Here is a 22,801-nt window from a genome sequence, read left to right on the forward strand (position 1 = left end):
TTAGCATTCCGAAATGAAAAGGAATTAACTTAACCCATTAAACTCCGATGACAAGATGTCTTGTCATTTGGTCAAATTAAACAAAAAATCATAAAACACCAAAATGTTTGATCACACACCAGAAAAATATGACGTCAGTCCTCACACGAAGCGAGGACTGACGCCATATTTTTCTGGTGTTTGATCAAACATTTTGGTGTTTTATGATTTTTTGTTTAATTTGACCAAATGACAAGACATCTTGTTATCGGAGTTTAATATATTCCTAAATTTGAGGTCACACAGGTGAAAAGAGTTAAACTACGGTCCCACGTCCGAAAAAGCTCAAGATCCATACTCGCGAGACGACCAGAATAACCAAACGCAAGCCAGAATAAAACACGCAAGAACATAACTGTAGCAACCATGATAACAAATACACATACTGTTTTCAAAGTGCGCACATTCAACAAGTATTTTTTGTTTAGAATATAATGACAAACTTTTAAGACCTCATATAGCAAACACCAGCAAACTTACCAACTAAAGCACAGCTTCAAAGCATAATCTGGCAGAATACCTTAAATTCTGTCCTACAATAAATCTTTTGGTGTTTCTAGCAGGTCTTCAAATATCATAAAATAATTCATGACAAGCAAAATAAAAAATCATTAATAATAAATTAATCACTAAATAAAATTAAGTTAGCAACTAAAATATAAGCAACCAACTTAGAGGATAGACTGAAAATAAATTTGGGTGAAAATTAAAGCAAAGAGATGTACAGGGGATAAATGCGACGAGAAAATCATACGAGGGAGCAGACGTGGAATCTGATTGAGAAGGAGAGGAAGCCTGTCGTGTTCAAGATGAAGTAAGATACTTGTAATAAAAATGGATAACGTCAGCAATATTTGACTCTACATGGCGATAGTTAGACCCATCCTCGATTATGCAGTACGCTTCAGGTCTCTGTCCTATAGAACGGACATTAATTCACTAGAAGCAGTACAGTGGAGAATCACCAAAATGATACATGGGCTCAGAAATTTAGCATATGAAGACAGGTTCAGGCACCTTAACTTACACTCTGGTGAAGCGAAGAGTGCGGGGTGATCTGATAGAGGTATTGAAATGGGTCAAAGGGTGACATAGGCAAGGTCATCATATTAAGACAACAGGGCAGATCTCGTAGTAATGGGTTCAAGTTGGACAAATTTGGGTTAAAGAAGGAAATGTGCAAGAATGGTTCACCAACTGAGTGGTTAACGAATGGAATGGAATTTGTAACAACGTAGCAAGCGCTCAAACTATTTGTTAAATTCAACGCTACAAAGTTCACTGTGAGGGGCATCGTCCTTGTCTCCCGATAGGGCTGAGTTTGTGGTGTTAAACCTAATTGTCATCATCAAGAGAAAATTCAATAACTTTATGGATGGGATGACAGGTGGTAAGGGACATGGAACTGCCTAGTGTAGGCTCTATGGTCTCTTGCAGTCTCCCCCATTCTTGTGTTCTGTGGATGTGAGGCAGATAACAGGTGGAAAGAAATCAGACAAGTTGTTACATCAAAAGTGAAGGGATGCAAGAGGAGTACCTGTTGAGCAAAGAAGAGAGAGTGCAAAAGTTCCGAGTGGATGGGCAATGGACGAGGAAGTAACGCAGCCTGAGGGGGCGTTCTTCGTCTTGTCCGTAAACCTCTCTAATAAATGAACGGAAGGGGGGGGGGAGAGAATAGAGTTTACAGTTTATCTGCCATGCTGGGGACCAGTTTGGTCACTGCCCTTTGTATTCTCTCGATTTTGCTTATGTCCTTCACTCTGTGCGGGGACCATACCATTGATGCATATTCCAGTCTTGGATGTATCAGGGTTTTGATGAGTTTTTTGTCATTCCTGTTTTAATGCATTGCTGCTGACACAAGCTGTGTGATGTAGGTAGTGATGAAAAAAAAAAAAAAATCAGATTTTTTGGGAAAAAATGGTAAAATTTCTTGTTTTATTTTTCATTTTTTAACACTGCCAAACTTGCACCTGTTTTTATATACTCAATATTAATATCTGAGCAACTTTGGCAGTGTAAAAAAACTACTCCGATATATATATATATTTTTTTTTTGCATCACTAGGTGTAGGTCAGGGATGTCCCCTTCTGCTACAAGATGTTTGAATGGGATGGTAGACAAATGGATGTGAGGGGAGTGATGGGCAGGTATATGTTATGATTGAGCAATCTCCCTTCCACATGGAAAAATAAAGTCTTTTGGAATGGCAGTGTAAAAAAACTACTCTGATATTCTTTTTTTTCATCACTAGGTGTAGGTCAGGGATGTCCCCTTCCGCCACAAGATGTTTGAATGGGATGGTAGACAAATGAATGTGAGGGGAGTGATGGGCATGTATATGTTATGATTGAGCAATCTCCCTTCCACATGGAAAAATAAAGTCTTTTGGAATGCCAAATGATAAAATGAATAAATACATAGTAATTGTAAACAAGACAAAATAAATAAACACAATTAATGCCTGCTGTATTCAAGTACATTTTTTCCGGGTAACCGAACACTTAATAGACCACAACCTTCCAATTGCAACATATACCAGAAAACATAACATTATTTTCTTGTTTGGGGAAATAAACATTATGAAGACATTTTCCAATGTTCTCGCTCACGGTTACCACTCCCAAATAGTGTCCTTGAATACAGCGGCATGCGATCACCTCGAGATGAGGCGATTGCATTAACCCATTCAACTCCGATGACAAGATGTCTTGTCATTTGGTCAAATAAAACAAAAAATCATAAAACACCAAAATGTTTGATCAAACACCAGAAAAATACGACGTCAGTCCTCGCTTCGCTCGCGAGCGAAGCGAGGATTGACGTCATATTTTTCTGGTGTTTGATCAAACATTTTGGTGTTTTATGATTTTTTGTTTTATTTGACCAAATGACAAGACATCTTGTCATCGGAGTTGAATGGGTTAAACGTAATTTCGATTACTCAGACAACATAGGCACACATCATGCAGTACACCGACATCGATGTAGAACATCACAATTACGTACAAAAAAGAACAACTGATTCAAGTTCGCATCAGTGCTTAGCAACAAGCAGCAGTACAACAAAAATAAAATCTTGGGGGGGGGGGGACCGAGAGAAAAGAAAACATTTATGTAAACACTCTACGAGAAGGTACTGGGTATGGCCAATTCACAAAAGTGCAACAAGTCGCATTTGGTTGTTTGATTTGTCGTGCTAATCACACCAAGTCGTTGATCAATGTTCCCTTGACATTGGTCAAACTTAAAATAGCGCAAATAACAAAACATCCCGTCTTCCGCCAAACCCGAGACATGCAATCTTGAAATACGTCATCAGCCTTGCATATAAAGTCCAAATACCGAGTACAAACAGACAAAACAACCATCTCATAAGTTCTCACCCTTACACAGGGCCCCGACAAGGGAAGGGGTGGGGGGGTTGCAATGCCTTGGAAAAGAGGTAAAGCAAATTCCCCCTAAAGTACTTTTCATGCATAATATATTCATCATGAGTTGTGTGTATGAATGAAGTGTGTATAAACGTTGTTTTGTGGATGAATGGGATATATGAATCGTGCTAGTGACCATCAGATGTGGAAGGCGGTGGTAGTGGGGGCGTGTTTGTGTGTGTGGGGGGTACTTTTGGACTCGCCCCGGGGTGGCAGCACTTACCCATGTCGGGGCTCTGCAACACACATCTGTCTCTACACTCAGTATATGCATACCATTACATACATACTAAAACATTTAACCTGTTCAGGAACCAAATCCCATTTCTAATCAATCTATCTATACAGTAAACCCTCGATATAACGAATCTCGATATTTTGGATATTGGCTATAACAGACAAAAAATCTGACTGAACAAATCCTCGCTGTAACGGATTTTCATCTGTTATAGCGAGGGATCCTCGGTTATAATGGATCTTCTGATATAATGACAGACCCGTCCCCATATCATCCGTTACATCGAGGGTTTACTATAATTACTAATCCTAATTTCTAATACCGGACAAACTTCAGGATACTGTATAACGGATCTGTCCGGTATTTCCATTGGATATAAAGAATACTCGGTTATAATGACAGACCCATGTCCCCATATTGTCTGTTATACTGAGGGTTTACTATATGCAAAGGGTTTTTCCCCCTTTACAAGAGAGGTAGCCAGCCGAAGGACACACTCACTCCACTCCCGTCCACCACCCTTTCCCTCCCTCTCATCTTAGCTCCTTGTGGATGACGGGTCATCCTTGTATCCCGCCCACTGCCCCGAGTCAGAAGCAACGTAGTGAGACAGAGTGCATCCACAGCAGGGCCGCTTCACTTACGCAGTGACTCTCCCTTCTTCTAATCTATGAAAACTTGTATTTCATGACACGAGCTCCTACAGAAAGCCCGGCACAAAGTCATTATTTATGTACTTAAATTCCTTCCAAATCACTAAATCCGTGTTCTAACAAATACTCGTTATTATATAGTGAAGGCACCATACCCTTCATAGAGGTGTGTGTGTGTGTGTGTATTTTACCTAGCTGTATTAAACAGGATGGGGAGCTATGCTCCTAGTGACCCATCTTTGTATCTCACCACATCTAGTCTGTTGTGTATATGTGTTTATCTACCCTAATTGTATCTACCTAATTCTAGTATACAGGAAAGGAGCAAAGTTCATCAAGTAGTTCCATCTCATGTTCTCCAGTTCATCATGCCCAGCTACCTCAAAGACATGTACAATTCCAGTGTAACCTATACCCTTGATTTCCAGTTATCATAATTAGATCTGAATTCGTGTGTTGTTCAAGCTTGGGGTACATCACCTTCTAAGCTATTCCAAGTACTCATACATACAGAAAATGTATTTCTTCACATCCTTTAGACATGCGGCCTTTCTTAATTTGTTCTCATGACCTCTTAACCTCTTGAAAAAGATGATGCCTATGTGAGTATCATGAGCTGTGAGTGGGATATACGAGGATGCCGGTGTCGGCTTCCTGATTATGTCTACTTTGTTGTTGTAGCCGAGTGACCCCCGTATTCCGTGAACAGGCTTGATCACATTTTTTGTGTTGTTATATCTATTCAGGGTGAAAGAGAATAAGTATAACAGTGTTAACTTTATATTTTGTAATGTAACATTGTACGTCAGGCAGCCTGATGTGCAATGATGTGAATATGTAACATGTATTGAAGATGGTAAAGCCCTTCCTACCATTCTTAATCAAAAGACCCCTTCTGTCGGTGCAATCTGTCGCCCTCAGTGATCTGAATACTGGAAAATCACATCACCTCTTTCTCTTCGATCTTTCAAAGTTGGTAGACCCAGTGCTTTTAGTCTCTACTCGTATGGTTTATCTGCCAGACTATAGACCAGTTTGGTTGTTGCCCTTTGTATTCTCTCGATTTTGCTTGTATCCTTCACTCTGTGTGGGGACCATACCACTGATGCATATTCCGGTCTTGGATGGGTCAGGGTTTGGACGAGTCTTTCATCATCATTGCTTCATCCATATAATGGAATTCCACTTTAATCTTCAGCAGCAGTCCATACATTTCTCCCACATTCCTGTTGATATGTCTGTCAGGTGGCAGGCTGTCTTTCATCAAGATTCCCAAATCCTTCTCCTCTATTGCTCTTGTAATGAGTTCTCCAGTGCTTTGTATTTTTTGGTATTGAAATCCATTTCCCACTCTTGGCTCTGAGCAAAAATAATATATATTATATTTTTGCAATAGCCAACAATCATCCTCCTTTCTCACTCTTCTCATGACTTTTGCATCATCAGCAAATATGTTAGCATGGCCTGTTGTACTTTCCTTCATGTCACTGACATGTACAAATATTACTGGTGCAAGCACTGAACCTTGTGGAATTCCACTCATTACTGCTTTCCATTATTATATTTTACTACTATCCACATGTAACTCCCCCCCCCAAAAAAAAAAAAAATTGTCCATTCTAGTTCGCCTTAGTCACCCTTCCTTCACTTAGACACACATTAAACAATCTCACCAGTCACTCCACTATTACTATCCCACCCTTCGGCAAACACTACAGACAGCACCCACCCAGTACAGGTGCCTTACAGCTTTCATTCTCTTCCACTGTCATTTACGGTACCTCCTCCTTAAGAACGGCTTTCTCGTTCTCCTTTCCCCTTTCCTATCCATCTCTATCATCTCCCATGGCTACTATCAAAGACCTCCTGGCTCTCTCTATCCTTCTCTACAATTAGCGACTCCTTGAAATAATCTGCCCATCTCCACCTCACAGCTTTCTCTTCTATCAATAAGTACCATTTACAGTACAAGCTCAATATAACAAACTAATTCAGCTAAAGTACAATTAGAAAAGTTTACAGAACTGCCCCATCAAATACACTCTAGTTCTTCACTACATGGAGCACGTCTGTTACATCACTAACTGCTGCCGTACAAAATCAAGCGTTCTCCAATTCTTTTCCTATGGTATTTCTAAAGCAAATTTTACAGAACAATACAATCAAACAAAGCAAGATTGAGAACCACATGTGATCAAACAAGCTTACTGATATTCAGTGGAATCTGCCTTTTAACAAATTATCTTTGAAACAGGATTTTTTTCTCAAACTTCTGAGTTTACTATTCAAAGTTTTCCACAATTGGGGGAGTTTGTTATTGTGAGCTTATGCTGAACTACCTTTACCCTTTCCTCTCTCTCTCTCTCTCTCTTCAACTTGTCTCTTTGTACTCTTTAGTTCATGCATACATACAAGGAAGGTAGTCAAAAGGCGTCCTTTGCTTCATGCACTCCGAATAAAAACCAAACGTCATTTCAGTCTCAGGACTAGGACTTATGGTGTCCAAACAAACTCTGATCTCAGGGAAATCCGCAGTGCAATGCGACAAGCTGCTACTAAACTAACACCTTCCGGAAAATTCTTCAATACTTCTCTCCTGGTCTCCCACCTCCTCACACACACACACACATATATATAAATATATATGTGTATGCATAAAACGAAACTAGTATTCCCCCTCTATACACCGCTCCTCTCCCCCCCGCACCCCACCTGGGCTGGTCGCCGTGCTGCCTGGCGAACCATACGAAGCTGCAGGTACAGGATTGTACTGTGGCAGTGAATTGGGTCTTTGCGGCTGTTGCTGCTGCTGCTGCGGGCTCTGCAGCTGTGGTGGTGGCGGTTGACCCACTACCCCTCCAGCTGGCTGGCCTCCCCCGCCTCCTAGTCCGACATTGGCGGAGTTGTTGGTAGCAGAGGACGGGGGCAGGGGAGGGGGCTGCGTGGACCCTAAGGGGGCCGCCGTGTCGTTCAGCACCACATTCTGCATGCCGCCTTCACTTAGGTCTCCGTCCATCGCACCAATGCCGTGGCCTGCCATCTGTGGAGTGGAGAAATATACAATAAAAACCCAATCTACGAATGTCCTGAAGCATCAGGATGCAGAGGGTTGGCAACATTGTGCACCTTGCAAAACAATAAGAGTTCCATTGTGTAATATTTGTGCATAGTCACATTTACTTTTAAGTACTCTGTCAGAAAATACACTACAAAACAAAGTAACCCTTTGTGCACACAACCTAAACCCAAGTAAGAAAACACTCCAAAGACGTACACAAATAACAAGCGTTTGCTTCTTCCACTGAGAGCATCACGAAGTAGCAGCACTGCCAGCACAAAACAGTCTTACCAACAGACACCACTTGCCTTCCATGCAACCACCACAATCAATCAATCAAGAGAAAGAGAGAGGAGAGAGAGGGAGAGAGAGAGAGAGAGGAGAAAATCTGTGTTCTCCGTCCCTCAAGGCCTGTGTGTGTGCACCCACCCCTGTCTAAGAACCACCAAACTTGTATTTTGTTAACTGCAGCAGCCAACACTTTTATACTCGAGGACAATTTCACAAAAAGATGAACGATTTCAGGGACGTAGAGATCAAGTGGCTGAAAATCGACTGGACCTTACAAAGATCCGCAACCCCAGAATACCTGAGGGTTGTTAATATTTATAAGCTAAATTTTGTGTATGGATGATGCTGTGATGCATGAGGGGGAGTGGGGTGTGGGTGAGGGAGTAGGTGTGAGAAATAACTTGACGCAGCCCGAAGGGATTTCTCCCCGTCTTCTCCTTTTCTGTGTGAGGGGACAGAGAAGGGGGTCGCCGATTTAATGAAGCGGCCTTGCTGTGGATGTGCTATGTCTTGTGACACGAGGGAAGTAGAGTATATAGGGGACAGAATGGGTGGGAGTGGTTTCTATGCCTTTGTCTTTTGGCTATCTCTCATGTAAGGGAGGAAAAGCCTTTGGTATATGTATGTATGTAATATTTAGGGTTTTGCCTAGTTTTAGCAAGCTCATTCTAAGGATGGTCAGTCTTTCCAAGCTTGTTTAAAGAATTAACAAATTTTAACATGTTTAGCCCATTTAAAGAATCAACAATTTGTTACAAGCTTAAGTTAGGTTAAATGCAATTTGTATTTACAAGCTGACCTTTACAACATCCGATCAGGTTCGTACAACTTCAAAACGATCAGCATTCTTCTTAGATTACATTAGTCTCCAATCATAAAAGAGTGTGACTGTGGTCCATAGGGGCATCATCAAAGACACTACAGTACCGACTACATAAAACTTAGTCAATACAAATACCAGTAACTGATACTGTTTTGTGGGAATTTCCCACAAATTTGTGTCTGAGAAATTAGCTCACATGGGATGTTTAGTGAAGCAAATCATATGTTGCAATGAACAGAGGCAATGCAATGTAGTTCAGTTCAAAGCTTTAACCCATTAAACTCCGATGACAAGATGTCTTGTCATTTGGTCAAATAAAACAAAAAATCATAATAAAACAACAAAATGTTTGATGATCAAACAGCACCAGAAAAATATGACGTCATCAGTCCTCCTCCTCGAGGAGGAGGAGGACTGATGATGTCATATTTTTCTGGTGCTGTTTGATCATCAAACATTTTGTTGTTTTATTATGATTTTTTGTTTTATTTGACCAAATGACAAGACATCTTGTCATCGGAGTTTAATGGGTTAAGATTCGTTTACATAAACACCTAAGCAAGATGCTGTAATGACTGTCATTTATTTTATATTATTTGCTTGACTTTCATTTATTATTAGTTATATGTGAATTTATCATTATTTACTATTTACCTGTTTGTTTATTATTAACTATACCCATGCATTTATATATTTTCTTTATTCTTATAAAAAAAAATTATCATTATTTTATTTTTTTTCCACATCCCACCTAGTTATGGACCAAAAGGTCTCCTGTCAGCATGCTCCACCTTTGTAATCCTTTATAACAATTCCTTCTTTGTGCAAGGAAAAATGTAGAAATGCAGATTTCCTTGTGGGAATTTTTTTTCTTGCTTGTTTGTGGCAACACTGATACGAATGGGACAAATCTTGCATAATCTACGAAATTAATCACCCTAATGGGAAGGTTATCATTCCCAGGCCCAATTACTCTAATCATTCCTCTAGCTTATCATTAGGGTCACACCTGTTGCCAATACCGAGCACCCAATGGGACACGACCCCATCTGATTATTTCTAATACGTTTCTTTCCCCAGAATTAAGTGCTCATTTCCTCATGAGATACGGACTCGAAGGGTTCGTGGGATGGTTTACAGGGGCTACTTAGATGAAAAGCGAAAGATTACTTACGCATTTAACTTTGCAGCGAGAATGTTACAGCATCATTTCTTACATTAATGATTATTTGATGAATAAAGTCATTACAGTTTTAACCATTTGATATCCATTATGGCATACCATTGTACAGTATATTTAATTAATCTTAATGTATTATCATTCTATATTCTGTGTCAGGTTCATGAGAGTATGGGTCGATGGTCTGACAACGCTCAGGGTACGTAACGGGGAAAAGGCTGACATCTCCTGCTTTAGGGACTTTATTGGTACCCCTACAAACCAGAGTCACCTATCATTAATCTACAACTGAAGACAAACCTTCGGCTAATTTAGATGTCTATCCCTCCGTAAATCTCTCCTTTGTAGCCGACAAAAATTCACCTAATTTTCATCTGCACTTTGTGTGTGTATTTACCTAGTTGTATTTTACGGGAAGGGGAGCTATGCCCATGGTGTCCCATCTCTGTATCTCGCCAAGTCTAATTTGTCCTTAAATTCATGTATTGTATTTGCACACACTATTATTTCGTCTAATATGTTCCATACATCCACCACTCTGTGGGGAAAGCTGCTCTTTTTTAGGTCTTTTAGGTTTTTTAGGTCTCTTCTATAAATGTCCTTTTTGAGCTTCCTTCCCTGTCCTCTTGTGTTTCTCTTATCCCAATTTGTGTGTGTGTGTAATAATAATAATATATGGTTTATTAGGTATAGTAGCTTTACTGCTGAAAATATACAGCCTACAGAATTATAAAACAATAAAATATAACAGTGAAAAAGATGTTACAAGCATTAAAAAAAAAAGTAAACTAAGGAGTAGCCGCGTTGTACAAAATTGTTATTTCTTCTTTTTGATTTGTTGATTAAGTTCTGTGTGTGTGTGTATTTCCCAAATTGTATCTTACGGGAAGGGGAGCTATGCTCATGGTGTCCTCCCTTTGTAACTTGTAGTGTCTAGTTTGCTCTTAAATTCATGTGTGTGTGTGTATTTACCTAGTTGTATTATATGGGAAGGGAGCTATGCTCATGGTGACCCATCTTTGTATCTTTCAGTATCAAGATTTTTTTTTTAAATCTTGAATAGTATTTGCACACACTTTCTTTATCTAAATTATTCCAGGTATCCAGCACTTTGCATGGGAAGCTATTTTTTCAGATCTCTTCTATAGTTATCGTTTTTGAGTTGCTTTTCGTGTCCTCTTGTTTTTCCATTGTCCCATTTTAGTAAATCATTCCTATCAAGGATTTCCATTCCTTTCATGATTCTATAGTCAGTAGATCTTTCTCTTTTCTGCTCCAGTTTTGGTAATTCCAATGTGTGTGTGTGTGTGTGTGTGTGCCGCTCCCCAACCCCGTCTTCGATTTATTGATAAATTGCAAAGATAGGGGGCAAGTTGTAATTATTCTGAAAACAATAATAATAAAATAAATTAAGCCCTCTCCTTACATTTACAGCTTAATACTACCACTCACAGAGCACCAACAAAATTGGCACTACATCCCTAACCACCACCATGTCTTGTATCAGTAAAGGCAACTAAAATGGGAACCAAGCAATATACTCGGAACTCCAATTTTTATATTTTCTTTACCTTGAAGAGTTGAAGGTAAAGGTGTGCTCAGACTTGGCCGCCTCTTCACAATGGCAACTTCAATCTTTCCGTTATTCAAATAAAAATCCGTGAAATAACGTTCTACTTCCCGTTTTCATTCCTTAGAGTGTGTGGTCGAGCAGTCCTCTCCGAGGAATGCCACAGCTGCAATGGGGTTTTCCCATGAATCGCTTACAGAGCGTATACTGTTGTTGATGTGCGTCATTGTGTACGATGCAGTCTTTCCATAATGTGTTGTATAATATGGGGTGAAGTGTTATGTCCTGGGCGGTTATCCGCGATGCGGTCAACCAGCCAACTCTGGTGGCTCAGCAGGCCTGGATGGTGGCTGCACCGCACCGCAGCCAGGCCAGCTGGATTCCATCCTCTCGGAGGAGAGAGGATTCGGAGGAATGGATATAAGGGGGTCAGGCGTGCACAAGTGTGTTGAATGTACTATGTTTGAGTGTGATCGTGTTTGTCACTGGTTCGTAGTAATAGGAGACTAGTCAATGGTGGTCAGCTATCCTTAGATGAAAAAAATAAATAAAAATAAAATATGATAAAATAGATAAAAAATAATAAAATAAAAAATAAAATAAATAAGATAAAATGGTTAAAAAATAATAAAATAAAAAATAAATGAAAATAAACAAGATAAAAGATCAAATAAAAATTATAAATCAAATAAATATCTTTCCTGAATATTGACAAGATTTGAAGATGGCCAACTGGGAGGAGATTCTATATGACGTCCATTTGACAAAACCTCCACTTTCCATAAGCTGCCTATGTGGCAGGCTAGTGCCAATGGAACATGGAGAGTAATTCCCATAGATTTACACAATAACATAATGGAGAATGCAAGAGACCATAAGGTCTACACTAGGCAGTTCCATGTCCATTACCAACTATCATCCCCATCCATAAAATTGTTTAACGTTTTCTTAACCCATTAAACTCCGATGACAAGATTCTTGGCATTTGGACAAATAAAACAAAAAATCATAAAACACCAAAATGTTTGATCAAAGACCAGAAAAATATGACGTCAGTCCTCGCTTCGCGCGAGGACTGACGTCATATTTTTCTGGTCTTTGATCAAACATTTTGGTGTTTTATGATTTTTTGTTTTATTTGTCCAAATGACAAGAATTTTGTCATCGGAGTTTAATGGGTTAAAACGACCAATAGTTTCTGCTCACACTACACGGTTACTAAATTCAATTAGTTGACTACCCTATTAGTAAACCAGTTATTGCCTATTTCCAGTTTCATTTAATGTTTATCTTAAAAAGCTCATATATCTACTTTTAATCTCTACTTTCGGAAAGAAGATGAAGAAAACGAGATCACTATTATGATCAGTATTTGTTCAACAAAATAAGAGGACGGTTTAAAATTAAATGCATGGTACATTTCCTCACATACAAAAGCAGCAAAATCCTAATTTATGGCATATTTTTCTCCTTATATATTTTCTATATACTTCAAGGGATTTTTCCTCCTTACAAGGGAGGTAGCCAAGTCATAGTTGTGCATCCACCGCCCTTTCCTCCCTCCCATCTTAGCTCCTCATGGATGACTGTTCATCCCTATTTCTCAAACAGAGAACAAGGTTTATTAAGTCAAACTTTACGTCTACCCTTCGCCCACGTAAAGACCCATATACTGTCTGACCTTAAATCGCTGTGACGTCCTTGACATCTGCCACCTGATTGGGCTATGTTAATGCAGCGATCTGATCAAGTATAATTACATTTTTAAAAGTGGTTTCTGACCCGTATGTTTATGAATGTTTGTAAACGAGATATTCTCAAATTAAGGTCATTTCAGTTCACAAATAAATGACAATCCTCTAATCTTATTTCAATGAAACTCTGTTACAAATAAAACTGTTAACAATAGGTTGCATAGATTTTTATCTCTGCAACATGCAAACCCTATACGTTTCTACAGCACAGGAAATTAATATTATAAGTGTCTTTCTAAGTCTAATTTATTCTTAACTTATTCCTGACATTCTAGCAAGAACCTTCCGATCTTCTGTTCCATCAATTTCCACTCCGCCCTTTCCATCAATTGTTATACTTAGTCATATTTTATTAGCACTTTTATCGATAGCTTGCAATTACCTTATTATAGTGACAGTAGCATTAATATAAGCTCTTAAAAAATATATTTATATACACATTGCATGCATTTAAGTAAAACAATACCTACAAATGTCAAACTTGCTGTGTAAAATTTCATTAACTTTTTCATGATGACCACTTAGAAATAGATACTTCACTTTAAATAGACATAATAATTTCTTTACATCTGTACATCGCGAACAAATATTTCCTATACTTAAAATCAAACAAACGACAGCATGAAGATTGCCAAATCACCAAATTCTTCTCGACTTTACTCAGATATAACCAGACACACCAACGCCTGAGCATCCCATTACAACATTTATGCTGAGTCAGGTCTTATTATCTATGTTAATCCAACACAGTGACGGGCATTACTCGTGATTTTTGAGGAATTTGTTCGAAGCAGGAATATTAGTTCACCTTCTAGTTATCATTTGCAGGAAGCATTAACTCGGCTATTATCTCTTCCGAAAGTGTTGTTGCCAAATAGCATAAAACAACAGTACAGCAGCTCTTACTCTATTAAGAACAATTATTTCTATGAATGTTACCTGTAAATGTTAAGGCATACGAATATTTATTCCACAACCGTGCTTTACTCGTTAGCCATCAAAACACAACTGTCTGGATATGACGTCACATGCCGCGTATTACATCCAATTGCCAGATTGCTTTAATTTTTTTTCACAGTATATAAAGTGTTCCACCATATAAAAAAATAACCATAAACAAAGAAATATATCAAAACACTCATAAATTACTCTGAAATTCACGGAATACATACGTTGATTTGTCAATATATATGATACAAAGTAGAAAACTGGCAACTAAAAATAGCAAAGGCCGTTTAATCCACAGGGAAGTTAATAAAGTAAATAATCCAGTCTTTGAAAATAGATATCAATAGTATGGCCCAATACATAATTAACTAACTTAACAGTAATGTACTAGTTGGAAAACTTGCAGAATATACATTATTCAATATGTCAAAATAGCAAGATTTTGCTTGACACCTTTCAAAATATGTATTTCATTTAATAAATGATTATTATCTTAAATATAATTACCATCAAATTTACAAAAATATATATTGGAAAGTGTAATGATAAGAGGTTATTTCTGCGATTAAATATTTTAAACTTAGCGAAATTTACAATACTGTGTTTAACAACGTTAGGTTTGTTGTGGTGTGGAAAGTGTTAGTGTTATCGTACGTAGGACAAAATGTGACTTGCTAATTAAGTAACTGGACTCATTCCAAGTTCCAACTTTACACAACAGAGGATTTAATCATAAATGATTGTGCTAAAATGGGTGGAGGTGATCTGGTGAGCATCCAAATAGAACTTATTTTTCTTTAGAAATAAATACTCTCATGGCCACTGAACTTACTTTCTCCAGACTGTTTGAGAGCATATTGAAGAATAAATGATTATATCGTATCAAAATATGACATTCGGTTGTCTGTCGTGTTTGGTAGTAAGATAGTTTTGTATATTTATAAGGTTATGTGCTCAAGTAAGGGGTGACATGTTCCCAAGTATGTTGGAAATTGCCAGTGATAGGGAACACGCGACACGTAGGAATAACAACTAAACAAGCATTGTCTTAGCATTTTTTTCCATTAATTCTGTTTTGACAGGCAACATTTCACGATAGTTTTACATTTTACGCATTTGTAGTTAAATTTGGTTATGTCTGCCTACTTGTATGCAAATCAAAATCATAAAATGCTTTCCATATATTTATCATTGTATGATTGTATTCATTATTCATCACAAGATAATTACAATCTACAGAACACCATTTCCATAACTTTATGTGCATATATCGGAAGCACTTGACTTTATTATTTCAAATATAGGTACCCCCACAAAATTTTCAAAAAAAAATTAACCTTTATATTATTGTTGCATATGAAAGACAACTTTATTAGAAACAAAATGCTTTTTAAATTTTTGAAATAGCTTGAAAAATAAGGGAGATACGATTTTTTGAATTATTTTCTTAGCCCGCATTTTTGGCTCGACTTTACCATAACAAAGTGTTAGAATTAAGGGTGGTAATTTGTAAAGATTTCGGTAAAGAAATACACATTAACTCTAAACCACTGGTCCAATTTTATTAAAATTCGGAATACTTTGGTTTTATGGATCAACAAATCACATGAGCATGTCAAAAACAAAGTGAGACATCTCCATCATACCATATTTGCCTTTTCATGGCAACCATGAAGCTGTCGCTAAACGCCGACCGAAGTCGACCGACGCCGACCAAAACCACACAATCACGGTTTTTGCTCAAATGCATAATTTATATATAAAAAATAGCACATGGTTGCATTATTTGACCTATTTTCTTTAAAATGGATAATTTCCACGTAAAATGATCGAAGAGAAGTTACGTTTTTATCCTCTGAAATATTATCAGCCGGCAACCAACGGCGACGAAACCCAAACAATGACGTTGGTTGCCGGTTGATAATTTTGTAGAGGATAAAAACGTAACTTCTCTTCGATCATTCTACATGGAAATCACACATTTTAAAGAAAATAGGTCAAATAATGCAACCATATGCTATTTTTTATATATAAATTATGCATTTGAGCAAAAACCGTCATTGTGTGATTTTGGTTGTCAATGGTAATAGTAAACAAAATCGAACGCGAACTGGACGCATCAGATTCATGGGTGATATAGCTAAATTCCGGGGACTTTAGCTCAAACACGAATAAGTCAATGATATTAAGCTTCTCAATTCCGGGAGAAAATAGGTTGAAAAACTTGTTTATGTAACTTAAAATTATGTTTAGACATTCCTTACCTTAATATTTTTACTCGGAAAACTATGTTGCCGAGTTTGATAACCAAATTTCCGTTTAAGTCGCTGAAAAATTGTTTCTATTTCAAGAATTAGCCTTACACTTGCAAAACAACAAGGTAATTTGAATATCTTGCGCATGCGCAAAGCGCGGGAAGCATTCAAATTGAACTAAACAAAAACTAGTGGGCCGCAACATTTGTCCATGAAAACAACACATGATCGACAGTGGCGCCGCGCGCGGATTCCGGGGTACCTATAAAATACTCCAAATTCTGTTAACACATACTTGATATACTGGTACTCATTTTGTGGTCTTTCCCTCGCTATCTCTCTGTCTCATAAGAACATAATAATGAAGGAAACTGTAAGAGACCATAAGGCCTACACTAGGCAGTTCCATGTCCATTACCACTTTTTATTCCTATCCATAAGGTTATCTAATTTTCTCTCACTGCGTGGTTACGAAGTCTATTGCAGTCATTGACCACCTTGTTGGTAAACCCGTTCTTGTCTAATTTTTTCTTAAATCTAAATTTGTCCAATTTAAACCCATTACCATGAGTCCTGACCTGTAGTCTTAATAAGATGACCTTGTCTGTGTTGCTCTTTCTCTCATTTTCTAAATGTAAAGGAAAATGTTCCTTGTCTTACCAGCTGTTGGCGTAAAAACGTCCTCACTTTAATCAAACGCGGACAACAGTCCCACGCTTTGTGCTAGAGAGATCTCGACGGGAGGTCGCAAGGACCGTAAATGTCTATCGAAACAAACACCTTGTAAGGACGGAGGATTTATTTGTACGAGGTTTTACCCGTTACAGCTTTTCCAAGTGCGCAGACATAATACACATGATGGTGAATTACGACTAAGTACTTGTAAAACCTGCAGTAACGAGCGAAATGACGTACAAATAAATGCTCCATCCTTACAGTGTTTATTACGATTGACTTGTCAGCAACTGCTTAGTGTAGGCCTTATGGTCTCTTTTAGTCTCCTTCATTCTTATGTTCATTCAAACTATAATTGTAATGTTGTTTGTTGACAAAATTCAAGGTAATAATTATAATAGTTTTTGTTATTTATTATTTAATTATCATTTTATTATATATTAATTTCATGCAATAACATTGTATTTGATACGTGAAATTCAAAATGGAGCTTGTGTCGCCGTAGAGGAAGGGGAAAAAAAGTGTGCATTTTTGTAATTAAGACTAATTTTTCATACAAACTGCTTATCTAAATAGTTATGTAGCACCATACATTTTTTGATGAACTAAGAATTACTTATATTGCATATTTATTTATTCTCTATACAATGGGCATGTAACAAGTATGTATATATACGTGTGTGTATTATATATATATATATATATATACAGTATATATATATATATATATATATGTAAAGACTTGATGAAATTAAGATTATGTACTATACCATGTGCCAAGGAGGAGCCAAGATAAGAGGGTGGAGGGGAGTGGAGTATGCAAGGAATGGAATGGGTGGGAGTGGATTTTATGGCTTTGTTTTTTGGCTACCTCCCTCGTAAGGGGGAAAAAACGTTGGTATGTGTATGTACATATTTACGTACAATGCGAGTTTTCATTGGAAATGGTCTGGTCAAGTTTTAGATTGTTGCTTTTATAGAGCTGGCATGGTACAATGGTAACGTCATTGCCTTGTGGTAAGTGGTTGTACAGCCAATGGTTCAAGTCCCAGTGACAGAGCTTGTTAATCGACACTTGTGTACGCACACACACACACACACACACACATATATATATATATATATATATATATATATATTCATGTCCCATTGTATACTTTCAACATCTAATAAAGTTGTGCAATGTGGATAGAATTAGTCATGAGTGAGGCAGGTATTACATATATATATATATAGTTTATTTTTATATCACAGATGGCAGGAGAGTTATAAATGATGGTTATGGAGACAGATGTCAGATAGAAGCATTCCCAATTTATCGTCATAATTGCATGTAACATTTGTTGACCCAGAAAAAAAAAATAAACTTACACAAATAGATAACAAATATTTAATAAATAATGTGCAGGAGTGGGTGGGGATGGGGTGACCCGCTGGGAAACAATTCAATTTGCGACGAATTGATTGTCACGTTTCTCCTGTCCATGGTGGGGGCGGGGGGTAATCACGCTGGGCTATTTTTCCTATGACATCCTACCCCCAACTTCCATTTGTATAATTATAATATTATTTCACTTACAGAAATCTAGACATCCCTAAGAACAATTCAACAGCATGTCTAACATTCGTATCTAGATTTACGATCTTCAGCTTCGCTAGATGTAACGGAAATATTATTTGAAAATTTGAATTTTGTAACCGAAGTCGTTTTTGACTCCAACGAACTCTCAGCGGTCGCCGCCCAGTGTGATAACAACATACACGCGGCTAGACAGCGCAGTGGTACCTTTCGCAACCGTTAATCCAGCGGTCCGAGTTCGATTCCCGCCCAGGACTGAAATCGCTTCAGCATCGCTACACTGCGAGCCGGTACTCCAACTATGCTGGGCAAGGAGTTTTGTGTGTGAGGTCACAGCATTACCTATAGATTGAGTCTTTATATATGTGTGTGTGATTCGTTTACATGGTCTCGGATCACGTGCGGGACTCGTGATTGACAGCAACTCCCCTCTCGGATGAGAGCTCCCATATTGTCTGTAGCCTATGGGAAATGTGATTTTACACGCATTCATGCCCTTGCTCAAAGGGAACACTAACGGCGCAGATTAACACTATTACGTCAGGAAATAGATATAATCTAAGACATTTTCTTCGTTTAAGTTCGAACGTTTATTATAGATGCCTTAATTTTAAATTAATATACACTGCATGACTTGGCGGGAAACATTATTTTAAATACTTTTCACATGAATATTTTATTTGTGAAAAGGTGACCGTTCATCGCTAAATAATCTTGAATTAATCCTTGTATTAAAGTATTAATTTCTGTTGTTCTATTGAAGTTGAATATTACGATAATTTGTCGAATTATTTATGACGTTCAGTTATCCGTTTCCACTGTAATGGAAGGATGGGGGGGGGTAGTGAGTTATGTCGTCGATTTTTTTTTTTTTTTTTTTTTTCCCGTTAATCAAGTTTTGGGGTCTGGTTAGTTAAGGTCAATTTATAGGTTTAAGTTTATATTCTTACATAGGTTGGGTTAGACATTGATAAATTATTTTTTTTTTTATTTTTTTTTTTTTTTTTTTTTTTTTTTTTTTTTTTAATCGGGTCTGACATGGCGTACTGCTGACACAACGAAAGCGATGTCGTCTATTGGGGCTGGTGAAATGAAGATTAAGAGAATAAAAAAAAATACAGCGACCAAATTGGTTCCCAGCCTTGCAAATAAAAAGTATGAACAGGTCATAGGAACAGATTGAAAACATGTCTATACATAACTCCTTTCCAATCTATTTAGCTGAAGCCGTGCGCGTACATGTGCACTGCACAAGCACTCTCCCGCCAAGTTTTACTTTTGTGTTGTCTTCTACTATAATAGTTGTAAAATCAGTTTGCGTATCGAACTTTTGCTTCGCATTTGTATCATATTTTCCAAAAAGTGAATTAGTATATGTTATTGCAATAACCTTTAATTTTTAGAGATAATTGTGATGATCAAGTAAAAATAATCGTTGCTCATATTTTATGAAAAATATTCACCGTTACACATTTTCATTCAAATGCGATCGACCGAGTAATAACGACGGTGACGTCATGTCGTCTGCGTATTGAGTTGGAGGCGGCGTCGACTGGTTTGTAGGTCACTTGCGTGGCATTTGAGTCGGCCATCTTGACAAGGAGCTTGCAGTCTAAAATTAATAATGATGATGATGATATTAACAATGATTTTCTTCGTTTAAAACAAAGGCTATACTTTTTGACACACGCGCACACTTGCAAATTTTGGGCGCAAAAATGACCAAAACATGGGCGAGGACGTCGGTTGCTGCTTACTATTGGAGGCCCAAAATTAACTGATGAAGATGTAAATAGAAAACGAAGCATAGGGAGAGATGGAGATGTGTATCCCTAAGATGGAAATTTTTTCAATTGGTCCCATCCTTAAGTTACAATTGCTCTGGCGACGTTTGTAAAATAATCACCACGTCTGGTCAAATGTACGAACAACGTCAATACATTTATAAAAAAAAAAATTAAATAAGACATTATTTAGTGCATTGCAAGGGATCAGATGAGAAAGAATTCGGTTAGTGCGTTGTCATCATGGGAAGTTTGCGTTGTCGTCTCGCCATGGGGACACCCCCCTTCTACTGAATGGACTCGTCTGTCGTTAACTACAGAAGAATTCATAAAGGGCATTACATAAAAAAAATAGCTAGGCGAACGAATTAAATCACCTGACAGCAGCTAGAACAAATATTAAGTATTTGGAAAATACTTCTGTTGTTGCATCTAGTATGGTAATGCAATATGGTCGTATGCATGTATAATACATTTTGTGTGCCTGTGTCAGGTACAGTGACAATAGCTATCAAATATAATTATATATAAATGCGCCATTGTTAATACATCCCCAATTATCCACTTAATATTGTTTGTCTATTGTCTCGTATCTTTTCAACTGTTCTTCAAAAATTACAAATTATCCAGTAGAACCTCAAGCATATGTAAGGAGCATCTGGTGGTAAAGATAGATACTTGAGCCAGAGCCTTGAGCCTTGGAAAAATAATAATTCTCTTTGTAAATATTTATTGTAATATATTATTGTTGTTATTATTATTATTATTATTATTATTATTATTGTAATTGGTATGGAGAGGGGATGTATATATTAAATATCGACATCGCTCGTACCATTAGCAAAGTTAACACTTTTTAACTGTTTTAGCTGAATTTATAAATTGCAAAGGTTAGAGCATATCGACTGGAGACCTTTTGGTCTAAATCGAATGAATTATACATTTCTCTTTATCAGTCTAGACATTCGTTAAATGCAGACCAACGAAGTCGGGAGTGTGTGGTAATACATTAAAGTACTTGTATTATATTGGTACTCATTGATGTCGTCGCTGGTAACAATTGATGTTAGGAAATGGCTGTTATAGAAGTGTGTTCGTAACTAACCTATACTAGATGAGAAATAATGGTCAGTAGTTCTAGAATCTAGAAAGATTTCCATCTATGAACTCATTAAGCGCTTTCCATGGTTTATTTTTCACTTTGCCGGTCGTCAAGTCTCTCATTAGATTTTCAAGTTGTAGAATATCTGTATGATTGATGAGAGTCGACATGTAATTCATGTAGATAGTATACATGCCTATGCAGTCGATTTGAAGTGGGCATCTTGATAAGAACCTATCTTATTAACCATATATGTATGATATATTTAATTGTGCCTCATTCCATAAAAAATACTGGGGATACTCCTGAGTAATAGAATCCAAAATAGCGCTATTTTTCTCGGTCTATCGCATGATGATGTATTCCTCCGCCTCGCTCACCAACTCTGCATTAATATAAAAAAGTAGTAATAATAACAGTTATAAATAATAAAAATGAAAATATAAATAACAAAAAAATAATAATAAAAGGAAAGAATAATATAATAAACAAGATTCCCTAAGTTTTCTTGGATCCCTTATGGAAAAATACCTGATAGTGGAATGTCGATCAGTTTCTCATTGTAAACGTCGTTGTATTTTGGATATATTTTTAACTTTTATTCTTCTCTGTGGTCAACGACAAAATGCATTTTGACTTGCCTGTCCTTTGTAAACTAGATTTGATTAGATATTGGGAGAGATTAGATAACCTCTAAGGTCTCGTTTATCTCTGAACCTGTAAATCTACTGGTCAATGATTCTTAAGGAGACTACGCCAGACCCTAAGGCCTACACTAGGTAGTTCCATGTCTCTTACTACCTGTCATCCTTACCCATTACTGCGAGTCTTGCTCAGTGTAAGTCTATCCATCTCGGAGGTGCAGTGATACCGTTTGCAACCGCTAATCCAGCAGTCCAAGTTCGATTCCCGCCCAGGGCTGAAATAATTTTAGCATCGCTGCGAGCCGGTACTTTAACACTGGTGGGCAAGTTGTGTGTGTGTAAGGTCACAGCATTACCCATAAATCGGGTCATATATATATATATATATATATGTGTGTGTGTGTGTGTGTGTGTGTGAGCTCTCATCCGGGAGGGTGATAGCTGACGATCACGAGTCCAACATGTGATTCAAGACCATTGTGAACATTATGTATGTTATTCCCTCCAAAAATTGTTAGTAAATCATCCTGGATCCTAATTTATCAATTAACGATAACCCATTATTTGTCGCACAAACCTCGAATTTAATATTACAATTACCGTCGACGCTGCTCATAACGTAAAATTTGAAGAAACATGAGAGTAGTGCTCAGAGATAAGAGGCGTACTTTGGAAGAGGTGATTAGTGGAGTTCCACAGGGATCAGTATTAGCTCCGATACTGTTTGCTGTTGATATGAATGGCATGGACGAGGATGTGGAATATTACATTAG

General features: G+C 37.5%; 2 protein-coding genes across 11 annotated transcripts in view; one reads left to right on the forward strand and one right to left on the reverse strand.

Moving 5' to 3' along the window:
• Positions 1–14,076, reverse strand: part of LOC143031696 (arfaptin-2-like) — a 37,324-nt gene extending 23,248 nt beyond the window's left edge. For 4 of the 10 annotated variants that reach the window (XM_076195864.1, XM_076195860.1, XM_076195859.1 and 1 more), the window contains exons 1-2: positions 13,512–13,878; positions 7,078–7,405 (exon numbers count right to left, since the gene is read on the reverse strand). In XM_076195864.1, the coding sequence (XP_076051979.1) occupies positions 7,078–7,405; positions 13,512–13,553 (370 nt within the window). In that variant the 5' untranslated portion in view covers positions 13,554–13,878. Of the gene's footprint in view, positions 1–7,077; positions 7,406–11,288; positions 11,454–13,511; positions 13,882–13,980 lie in introns of those variants that run through there. The other 6 variants (XM_076195862.1, XR_012967020.1, XM_076195863.1 and 3 more) reach the window with 6 other exon arrangements.
• Positions 14,077–14,606: 530 nt separating this feature from the next.
• Positions 14,607–22,801, forward strand: part of Cwc25 (CWC25 spliceosome associated protein homolog) — a 34,835-nt gene continuing 26,640 nt past the window's right edge. The window contains exon 1 of the mRNA XM_076195867.1: positions 14,607–14,757. Within this exon, the coding sequence (XP_076051982.1) occupies positions 14,740–14,757 (18 nt within the window). The 5' untranslated portion in view covers positions 14,607–14,739. The remainder of the gene's footprint in view (positions 14,758–22,801) is intronic.

Source organism: Oratosquilla oratoria, chromosome 12, assembly GCF_046742065.1.
Source record: "Oratosquilla oratoria isolate Oo_2021 chromosome 12, ASM4674206v1, whole genome shotgun sequence".
Lineage (NCBI taxonomy): Eukaryota > Metazoa > Arthropoda > Malacostraca > Stomatopoda > Squillidae > Oratosquilla > Oratosquilla oratoria.